The 11,876-nt window shown below is 34.2% G+C and overlaps 2 protein-coding genes across 2 annotated transcripts; one reads left to right on the forward strand and one right to left on the reverse strand.

The window, feature by feature from the left end:
- The first annotated feature begins 5,794 nt into the window (after positions 1 to 5,794).
- LOC104898870 (uncharacterized) lies at positions 5,795 to 10,667 on the forward strand. Its single transcript, XM_010686001.1, has 3 exons — positions 5,795 to 5,885; positions 5,994 to 7,354; positions 10,659 to 10,667. Exons 1-3 carry the CDS (start codon positions 5,795 to 5,797, stop codon positions 10,665 to 10,667), a joined length of 1,461 nt encoding a protein of 486 aa, XP_010684303.1.
- Positions 10,668 to 10,792: 125 nt separating this feature from the next.
- LOC104898869 (uncharacterized) lies at positions 10,793 to 11,359 on the reverse strand. Its single transcript, XM_010686000.1, has one exon. It carries the CDS (start codon positions 11,357 to 11,359, stop codon positions 10,793 to 10,795), a length of 567 nt encoding a protein of 188 aa, XP_010684302.1.
- Positions 11,360 to 11,876: the final 517 nt, after the last annotated feature.

Here is an 11,876-nt window from a genome sequence, read left to right on the forward strand (position 1 = left end):
TAAATATGCACGAATTGTCGAAAGGAAATTATAACAAATTGTTATATACAGTTTATTTATTGGTTCAATATTACATGCAATTGAAAAATGGATATCTTTATTATATATATAAATTTTGAACAAATTTATTTATCGTAAATATAATATTTATTTGGATTATTTTAATTTAATAAATATGCACGAATCGCCAAAGGAAATTATACCAAATTTTTATATATAGTTTTTTATTTGTTATTTATTACATGCAATTGAAGAAATGGATATATTTATTTAATACATAAATTTTGAACAAATTTATTTATTGTAAATATAACATTTATATAATTTATTATAATTTAATAAATTTGCACCAATTTTCCAAAGGGAATTTAGCTAATTTGTATATACAATTATTTTATTTGTTATTTATTACATGCAATTAAAGAAATGGATACGTTTATTATATATATAAATTTCGAACAAATTTATTTATTGTGAATATAATATTTATACAAATTATTATAATTTAATAAATCTGCAGGAATTTACCAAAGGGAATTATAAAAAAAAGTTTATACAGTTTTTTTATTTGTTATTTATTACATGCAAATGAAGAAATGGATATGTTTATTATATATATAAATTTCGAACAAATCTATTTATTGTAAGTATAACATTCATTCAGATTATTACATATATAACATTTATTGTAAATATAAATTTAGTATGCACAAATTTATAAAAGAAAATTATAACAAATTTTACCATGTATACTTCAGATGGTTTTCAAGTGATGAAAGGATTTTTTTTTGCTTAATTGTTTGCATGCAAGCCAAAAAAATGTGTAGATCTGTTCACAAAGTAAAAGGAAATATTTAAAAAAGAATCAGACAATGCCAAAACGTAGAAAATCAAATAATTTACACAAAAGAAAAGTTGATGCTTATAAATTTTTCATTTTTCCTTCTTAAATATGAAAGACACAAAAATAATTAGAGGAACTTACATTTTTCAAGCCCAAATCATGTATTGTAGATAACATGCATATACTTTTTTGAAGCCCAAATCGAATAAAATGTAAAGTTGTATGATTTCCACTAATATAAATTATATCCCAGCAACCGAATATATCTAAATTTGTTTTCTCCTTATTCACATATATTTTTGTAAGTAATTTTTTTTTCTTTAAATTGAATTTTTGAGTGAGAGATTCATGGATAAATGAAAAGTTGATGAAGAATACGAAGATAGAGATTTAGGAATTAAGTGAAAGTGATTTTCTTGGAGGAAAGAGAATGTTATTGAGGAGATGAGAAATGAAAGAAATCATGGGAGAAAATGAAGACAGAGAAGTATTCATGCATATGAATCAATTGAAGCAAATATAATGTAAAGAAAGTTGGACGAAATTTCCAACTTATGTCATATGGTTAAGTATTTGGCCTTCTTTAATTGGGATCAAATAGTGACAATTGTAAGATAAGTAGGTTATCTTAATGGACTTTCATTTTGGGCCGCGAAAAAAAAAAAACAAAAGTTTATTATGAAGTTGATAAATTAATATTATAATATATAGTGAGCTATAGGAAACGGTAAGATTATGTATATTCTAACATAAACTATATATAGCTCTATATAATATTGTCTATTAAAGTGGAGCATATAATGACCTATATTTATCAAATGTAATGTAAATGACAATGATATGTACATTAATAACTCATATTTCTGTTCAATTTTGCAGAGTCTTCGCTATCTCTACTTGAATGCGTATCTAAAGGAACTGAACAATGCGTTGCAATGCACAAAAGGAAAATAATATTATCACAAAAACGTGAAATGTGTCGGCGTAATATAGGAACTAAACAACCTATATTTAGCCAAAATATTATTTGTCACTCAACTAATGGTATACTTTTGTAGTATGCGGTTTTGTTTTTACTTATATTACCTCTAATATTATTGTTAACCTCATATAGATTTTGTTTTAATTATTTATATTATCTTCAGAGCAATTCATTTGTAATTCACCTTCAATAAGCACTATAAGTAATGATTCAAGTACTGTGTGTACTACTCCAATGATGGATAGAGGTAAAGAAATAAATAATACGTATATTTGGTAAAATGAATAACGTTTTCACACTAACATTAAGTACTTTCTAAATTGTTTTTATAGCTGTGCATTCACCATCGTCTTCATCGTCTGTCGAAGCACCACACAATACAAATAACTCAAATGATACCCCAACAAGTGTTGTCATTAACGGTATAAATTTTCAATATATATTTTACCTTTGATTGTGGTTTGTTTCAAAGAACATTTAGAATTGAATATTATAAGCTACGTGATTTTATCTTTTTGTCATATAAAGTTGTATTATTTGATGCTGACATTTTGTACAAATTTTGTCTTAGAAAAACAAAAAGCATCACAAATTGCTAGAAATAAAAGAAAGCTCATATTGCTTGACACAAGAACTCGAGGTATATATATTATATTATATATATAATATAATATATATATATAATATATATAATATTTAATATTATAATATATATAAAATAATATATATATATATATATATATATATATATTAATATAATTAAAAGATATGTCTCTATGTTATATTCAAGTTGAAAATTATGGCTATAAAAAAATTCAATTATATCTTCAGGAGATATTTTGGATTTGGCGCAATCACAAAGTCTAGTTAGATCAAAGAGACATGTGGTTCGAAGTTCAACAATTCTCAGATCAGTTACACGGAGAATTATAAATGGTATTATATTAATATTAAAGTATTCGTATTTTGATGTAGAGATTTTTATATTCATTTTCTATCATATCTAACACGGATTATTGAATATGACGTTCATAAAGATGAAAATATTGCATCATCTAATTGTGCTCAATCAGATGCTACTATTCAAGATGAGTGTGTTACACATGACAATAATGACAACATCGTAGTTGATATGGAGATCGTTACATGTGCGTATATGCACGTGTTATTAAATTTGAAATTAAAAAATGTGCACCTTGAAGCTGTATAATGTGATGAAAATTTACTAATTCATTTGTTTTTTTTTGAAATAGATAGCTATTTTGATATAGGAGACCCTACATGTGTATGTGAGTTTTGTGGGGCTGAAATGTGGTTTGATGAGAGGGTAATAAACAAAATAAGACAAAGAAGCCGACCTTCTCATTATGTTGCATGCAAGGGAAGGTTCAACTACCTCTACTAAAAGATCCACCAAAACTTATTGACGACCTATTAAAGAAGAAACATAACAGAAGCAATCACTTTCTTGAAAATATTCGAGGATATAATACGATGTATTCATTTACATCCATGGGTGGAAGAATTATTGCACCTACAACTCGAGGACGAGGTCCGTATGATTACAAAATCGGAGGACAAAATCATCACTTGATAGGTAGTTTGTTGCCTCCTATTGGTGCAAGGCCTAAGTTTTCTCAACTTTACATATACGATACGGATGATAAAGTTAGGAATAGAAAAACTGCTGCAAGGTACAACATTATTGTTGGTTTTACATAGCAAATTATGCTTATTTGTTATAGTTGAATAGTTTTGTTTTTCATATTAACAATTTCTCTTATAAATGTCTTCATAGTACCAATAAATCTGACAAGTTCGAGGATCGCTTAGTCGCACAATTACAAGATATGATAGATCAAAATAACCCTTTAGCTAAAACTTTCAGAATGGCTAGGGATAGGTTTGCATCAGACACGTGTACTACTTTAAAATTAAGGCTTATTGGAAAACGAGAGACCGACGGAAGAACTTACACATTGCCAACGACTTTAGAAGTTGTTGCGCTTATTGTTGGGGATATTGACAGTGCTGATAAAAGATATATAATTATGGAAACAAAGAGTGGAAAGTTACAGCAAATTTCCGAGCTTCATCTTTCTTATCTCGCTATGCAATATCCACTGTTATTTCCATATGGAGAAGATGGATTTAGAACATATATCATGCATAAAGATAAGACTCCGACCGACGGTTCGACGAGAAAAAGATTTAAACTCACTACGCGTGAGTTCTTTGCATATAGGATATAAGATCGAGCTCTAGAAGGGGCCACCATACTCTTATCTCGTAGGTTGTTACAACAATTTTTACTAGATGCCTACAAAATAATTGAAGCTGAAAGGTTGTCTTTTCTTAGACATAACCAACAGAGCCTAAGAGCCGCGAATGTGAAGAATTTAAGAGGGGATGTCGAAAGAGGAGAAACAGAAGGAGCTTCAACTGGAAGTCGTATAGTATTGGCGGCTTCATTCACCGGGGGACATAGCTATATGAGAGAAAACTATCAGGATGCGATGGCTATTTGTAGATGGTATGGTTATCCGGACTTATTCATAACATTTACGTGTAATCCTAAGTGGCCAGAGATCAGTAGATTTTAAAGAAAAGGGGACTCAGGCCAGAAGATAGGCCGGACATCGTCTGCCGAGTTTTTAAGATGAAACTAGACCAACTGGTAAAAGATTTGAAAGATCGCAAAATATTTGGCAATGTTAGGTAGTATGTAACACATCTTCCTTACTTATATTATTATTATTATAGTTTCCGAACTACCTTTGTGTTGGTATAGTTATGTTTTGTCTGTAATATGACTATTAAACCCTACTTTGTTGTATTTCCAATTTTTTAGTGGTATACACACTAGAATTCCAAAAGTGTGGTTTGCCGCATGTGCATATTTTGTTGTTCATGCATCAACAAGACAAGTACCCCGTAGCTTCAGATATTGATAAGATTATTTCTGCTGAGTTACCCGATGAAGGTGAAGATCCAGAACTATATCAAGCCATCACCGAGTTCATGATGCACGGTCCATGTGGCGCAGCAAACACACATGCACCGTGTATGGTTGACAAACAATGCAGTAAGCATTTTCCAAAGAGGTTTATTGATTCGACTAAAGTGGATGATGAAGGATATCTAGTTTACAGGCGAAGAGATAATGGATCTACAGTTGATAAGGGTGGAGTTCATCTTGACAATAGGTATGTTGTTCCATATAATGCTGAGTTGCTACGTAAATATCGAGCACATCAATGTTGAGTGGTGTAACCAGTCAAGATCGATTAAGTACCTGTTCAAATATATAAATAAGGGGTATGATAGGGTTACTGCTACGACATACCAAGATAAATAAAAAGAAGGTGAAGGGAAAGAAATCGACGATGTACTATGATTACCGATACATTTCGGCTTGTGAGGCAATTTGGAGGATTTTTAGTTTCAACATCCATTATCGAACTCCTACTATGGAGAGGCTAAGTTTCCATCTATCAGGAGAGCAAACTATTTTGTTTAATGACCATGCTGATGTAGAATCCATACTAGAAAAGCCCCATATCGACACTACGAAATTCCTATCTTGGATGAAATGTAATGAGAAATATGAAGAAGCCAGGGCGATTAGTTATGTGAAGTTTCCTACAAGATTTGTTTGGAAGCAGGCGTTGAGGGAGTGGACACCAAGAAATAAAGGCTTTGCGATAGGTGGAATCTACCACGTATCGCCAGGATCTGGTGAGAAGTTCTATCTGAGAACGTTCCTAAACTTTGTTAAAGGAGCGACGTGCTATAAAGACATTAGAACGATTGATGGTGTAGTGTATCCTACATTCAAGGAAGCTTGCTATGCAAGGGGATTACTTGATGATGATAAGGAATATGTTGACGCAATCACGGAAGCGAGTTTTTGAGAATCAAGGCACTACCTAAGACATTTGTTCTCCATGTTACTGTTATCTGGGAGTATGTCGAAGCTAGAGGATGTTTGGCATAAGACTTGGAGGTTACTATCCGATGACATTTTGTACAAGCAGCGTGGTATTCAGAAAAATAAAGGTACATAACTACCAACACATCCTGATAACAGTTACTATCTATATTCTTAAGAAATGTGCATATTTAGTATAAATTACTACTGTATAATTGTAATTTATATTTTCGCAGATCTACAGTTAACAAACGATCAAATTGAAGCGTTTGCGTTGGCGGAGATTGAAACCATGCTCCAAAGTAATGGCAGCAACTTGCGTAGATTTAGTGAGATGCCGTTTCCGGATGAACTAATCATGTTTGAAGGACAAAACAAGCTTATTGCAGATGAGATTTCTTACGACATAGAGGAGATGACGTTGGAACACGATAAATTGTATAAGGGTCTAACTGATGAGAAATCCATCATTGATCGGAGAGTAATAGATGCTGTGTTGAGTCAAGAAGGAGGTGTGTTTTTCGTCTACGGCTACGGAGGGACCGAAAAAACATATGCCTGGAAGACATTATGTGCTCTAGTAAGGAAGATGGGCGAAATTGTATTGCCTGTAGCTTCGAGTGGAATTGCTTCTCTCCTCCTTCCGCGGGGAAGAACAACGCATTCGAGATTTGGTATCCCTTTGAATGTAACTGAGAATTCTACATGTGCCGGAATTCGTCCTGGGTCGGATTTAGTTGATCTTCTTATCAAGATAAAACTTATTATATGGGATGAAGCGCCCATGATGCATAAGTACTGTTTCGAAGCACTTGAGAGAAGCTCGATGGACATAATGAGGTTAGTTGATAGGAGAAACATGCATCGACTATTTGGGGGTAAAGTTATGGTGTTTGGTGGTGATCTACGTAAGATATTACCAGTTGTACCAAAGGGAACGAGGCAAGATATCATGTTTGCTACCGTTAATTCGTCTTACTTGTGGGATTCGTGTAAGGTCCTAACACTTACTTGCAATATAAGACTTCAATCAAGTTCTTCAAAATCTTTTGCTGATGAACTGCGAGAATTTTCAAAGTGGATACTAAGCGTAGGAGACGGTAAGGCCGGAGATCCTAATGATGGCAAAGCCGTAATTGAGGTTGCAAAATATATTCTTATAGATCCAGGTGTCTATCCAATTTCAGCAATTGTTGATAGCACTTATCCAAACCTACATGACCATATTTGGGAAGCTAAATATTTCCAAGAAAGAGCAATTTTGGCGCCTACAAATGAGATAGTGGAGATAGGCAATGATCATGTTCTATCTACCATTCACGGAGAAGAAAAAGTGTATTTGAGTTCGGACGCTATAAGCAAAGAAGAGGGTAACTTCGGAGTACATGAAATTTACTCCACTGAATTCCTCAATACAATAAGATGCTCTGGTCTCCCGAATCATATCATACGATTAAAGGTTGGTGCGCCAGTTATGCTGCTAAGGAATATTGATCAAACATCTGGGTTATGTAATGGCACGAGGTTAGTCGTTAAACATTTAGGCAATCATGTTATTGAAGCAACTGTTATTTCTGGAAGTAATGTCAGAGAAAAGGTATTTATCCTAAGAATGACACTCACCCCATCTGACTCGACTAAATTTCCTATCAGATTTCACAGACGTCAATTTCCTTTAATGGTTTGTTTTGCTATGACTATAAATAAAAGTCAAGGACAATCATTGTCCCATGTAAGTCTGTATCTCCCGAGACCTGTTTTCAGCCATGGTCAATTTTATGTTGCCGTGTCCAGAGTTACGAGAAAAAAAGGTCTCAAGATCCTCCCCTCACTAGTAGAATAAATGCTTATTGCTGCGGTCAAAAAGTGGCATATTGCGGCGGTTTTTGCCGCACAACAATTAAGGGGGCAACAATAGGTAATTAATATGTTGCTGCGGTTTTAAACCGCAGAATAATTTGAACATATTGCTGTGGTTTTTAGGGAAAACCGCAGCAATATAATTATTTTATATCAGATTTTTATTACACCTATTGCTGCGGTTCCTAGCCAAAACCGCACAAATAGGTACTGGTACATGAATTTTTTTTTTTTTTTTTGCAATTTGCCATCCAATTTGAAAGACAAAAAAGCTAAAAGAAATAAAACATTACTGATTGAAATTAATGACAAAAACTTATTATACAAAATTCAAAAACATAAAAAAATACAAAAAGACAGATCGAAATATATTATTATAATATAAGGTAGATTATAAAAAAGTTAAAATTATAGTACCAAACATAAGAATAGGAATGTAACTCCAAAAAAATTATAAGGAAAAACATATACTACAACTATATTTAATATCACAAAACACTAGATCTGAAAGTAATTTCATACACAAATAATTACAAAAATATTATAATAAAAACATCTATAACAACATTTACAAAATAACAACATCTCTCCCGTCAAAAAAATAGCAACAACAGAACAACGCAACAACAACAACAACACACAGCCCTAGAACAACAACGAGCTTCAGCGACGACTGGCAGCATAGAGAGCACCGACAGATCAGCGGTGCACCACCGCAAGAACAGGACCCGCAGCACAACGCGAGTAGAGGAGAGAGAGTGTTTCGAGGGAGGAGAGAAAAACATAGGGCCTCAACAACAAATTTTTATTACACCTATTGCAAAATAACATCTCTCCCATAAAAAAAAACGACATCTCTTCAAAATAACATCGCTTCAAAAGAACGAATGAACGGCGAGTAGAATGGCGAACTAGAACGACGAAGGACTTGACTGGAACGACGCACAAACGACAAACTGGTAGAACTAGAACGACGCATGAACGACGAATTGGAACGGCGCACGAACGAGAAGGACTGGAACGACGAACGAACTGGACGACGCCGGATGTGGTTTCGCCAGAATGGGACAACAACAGGAGGCGTGAAACTGATGTGGTTGGGTTGTTAAAGCTGAGAGCAAAGGGGAGAGAGATGCGTGAGAGGAGAGGGGAGAGAGAGATGCGTGAGAGGGAGGAGAGAGAGAGAGATGCGTGAGAGGAGAGGATAGAGAGGCGTGAGAGGAGAATGAGAGATTATGTGAGGGAGGCGGTTTTTTTAGGGTTTAGTAAGAGAGGTGTGATCTTAAATGTAATATTATATAATATTGGGCCTTTATATTGCTGCGGTTTTTTTATAGAAACCGCAGCAATACATTAAAATATTAATATTTGAATGTATTGCTGCGGTTATCTTTAAAAACCGCAGCAAAAAGTCCCGTTAACATATATTGCTGCGGTTTTGGTTGGAAACCGCAACAATATTGTCAATTTCTATTTTTTCTTTTCTTTTTGTGTGTTATATTGCTGCGTATAGGTAAAACCGAAGCAATATCACCGCATCAAATAACGTTTATTCTACTAGTGCCTTTGATATAGAACACGGTGCGCACACAAGTACAACAAATGTAGTTTACAAGGAAGTGTTTGCAAACATATAGTTTGAGTTAAACGCTTTTTTTTTTTAATTTGTAATGTGTACTCATTACCACAATTACATGTAGAATTCATGAAATTGTATAATTTGTTTCGTCTTTATTATATGACTTAATTTAATTATGTTATACAGAGATAAATACACCTGTGCATTATGCACGGGTCCTAAAACTAGTAGTTACAAAAGAATAATGTTTTCTATTCCTTATTTGAGTCAGTTCCTGTGAGTTCCAAGTTCCTACGAGTTGCATGTTCCTTTATAGTTATTCAGTTTCTATATACTAGAGTTAAACCAAATTATCAAGCGTCTGTATTTGAGTTTGGGGTTAGAGGATTTGAGTGAACTCTTGTAATGGGAACTTGGTAAAGGGTTTGAGTGAATTCTTGTATCAAGTTCGAGTTAGGAACTTGAGTAAGTTCTTGTTGTGTATGTGTAGACTTAGGGTGAAGTCTATCTAGGGGTGAAGGGTTTGAGTACAGTTGTGAGAACTCTTGAAAGACTTAGAGTTAAGTCTAGAGTATAGAGTCGAGATTGTGAGAGAGTTGATGTTCCGAGTGGAACTTGCGTATGTAATAGGTTGAATCATAGGAGATTTCCTATTATAATGAAGAGTTTAAATCTTGAGTAGGTCGTGGTTTTTCTTCTTGTATTGAGACAAGAAGTTTCCACATAAAAATCTCTCTTGCACTTTCAGTTCCTCGTTGCTTATATTTTAAATTCCGCATTATTTGGGCAATAAGTTCCACACTACAATTCACCTCCCCTCTTGTGGTGTTCCTAGTGAAATAACATATTGGATTGAAGATGGAATTAATCTCGGGTTGTTAGTTGTATGATCACTTATTTAATCGGATAAGAAGGAATAAAGTTGCGAATGTTTGATGATGTATTATCTGTATTGCTTGTGTGTCATAACAAGTAATAATTGGTAAATCATGTAAAGTGAAACTTGGATGGTAATAAACTTTACACTGGTGCACTGAAGTTGGACATCAGGAGTTGGGGTTCATGGTGGTCGTGCCATAGCTTTTTTTGGGAATTGGATTGATCACCGTTCCTATTTTTATTAAAAGGTTCCTCGATATCGTAGGTCATTATGGAATACGGAGTCGAAACCGTATTTTTTCTTTCAAAGAGAAGGCTGGTTTTAGATGAGACAACTCAGTCCAATAACTGTTCCATTAAAGTGATAAAACTATTGTTAAAGTTTAGTTTAGTAAAGGTTATTTGCAGATTTGTTAGATTGATATGTTGTTATTTATCCATGCTTATTCTTTATTAGTATCATGTTAGAAATGTTTATTTATTATTGTGTAGTACTCAGCTTCGCTGATTACGTGCTTTCTTTGTATGTGTTAATCATGGCTTTGCCTTATTGATCCTGTGATGATCCATTCTTGTTGAGCAGATTCTTTAGTGCATTGACATCTATAGGTGCGTAGATGTTTTTTTTTTTTTGGAAGTTAAGTAATATTAAAGCTCCACAAAACCATACAAAAATATTGCCTAAGCAATCAACATCCTACTGGACACTCCCAGTATTTACAAGTTTTCCACCCATTGTCTATCTCTATCATTCACTTTGTTGCCAAGAACTTGTAAGCATCTATGCTTCACACTATATTTTACTTGCTGTACAACTTGATCTATCATATTGACAGTATGATCCCAGTAGGCTTGATTTCTATTTTTCCATATACTATGGATTGCAGCAGCAATTGTAGCTAAGATTACCTGTCTCTGAACTCTGGTGCTTTTATATCTTGTTGTCACCCAACTGCACAGGAGATTCATATTTCTCCCTCTCCATGGTACTTTCAGCCAATTCATCAGCTTATTCATGCAATGTTTACTGAAATGACAGTCAAACATTAAATGTTCCACACTTTCTGTCATGCTGCCACAGACTACACAAGTATCATCAATGCTTATCTGCATCATTTTGAGTCTAGCTTTGGTTTTTAGCCTATCCTGCATTGCTAGCCACTGAATAAATCTGTGCTTAGGCTGAGAGTATCTGTTCCAGACACTCCTACACCATTGAAGCTTCTCTCCATTACTTCGAATTTGCTGGTAGTATTTGCTTATGCTGAAGCTTGAGTCTCTCATCCATTGATCCCCTTGTAATCGAGCACGCAACTCCTTTTTTGCATTATTGATGTACTTCCATGCCCAGCTTGCTGCATTTGGAGCTTCATAAGTGTTCCAAGGTTGTTCCTTGACATACACCTCACTAACTCACTTCACCCACAAGTTGTCTTTTTTTTGAGCCACAGCCCAAGCTAGCTTCCCAACTGCAATCAGGTTCCACAAGTAGGTATCCCTGAACCCCAGACCCCCTGTAGCTTTAATATGACAAAGCTTGTCCCACTTCACTGCTCCAGCCTTTGCATAGTTATGCTCTCCAGTCCATAGGAAGTTCCTGCAGATGTTATTGATCTCTTTTAAGATACTCTTAGGCAGTATAAAGAGCTGGCCCCAATAAACATGCATACTCATTAACACACTGTTAATGAGTTGACCTCTAGCTGCAAAAGACAAGTGCCTTGTACTCCATTGTCTTATTCTACTTATCATCTTTTCAATCATGGCCTGACAATCTTTGGCTTTCAGTTTTGTGGTTGAA

This window comes from Beta vulgaris, chromosome 7 (genome assembly GCF_026745355.1).
Source record: "Beta vulgaris subsp. vulgaris cultivar EL10 chromosome 7, EL10.2, whole genome shotgun sequence".
In the NCBI taxonomy this organism is placed as follows: domain Eukaryota; kingdom Viridiplantae; phylum Streptophyta; class Magnoliopsida; order Caryophyllales; family Amaranthaceae; genus Beta; species Beta vulgaris.

Coding starts and splice junctions, on each gene's coding strand:
- LOC104898869 (XM_010686000.1), bottom strand. CDS start 11,359: ATGAGAGACTCAAGCTTCAGCATAAGCAAATACTACCAGCAAATTCGA.
- LOC104898870 (XM_010686001.1), top strand. CDS start 5,795: ATGTCGAAGCTAGAGGATGTTTGGCATAAGACTTGGAGGTTACTATCC. Junction 5,886..5,993: donor TGGTATTCAGAAAAATAAAG/GTACATAACTAC, acceptor ATATTTTCGCAG/ATCTACAGTTAACAAACGAT.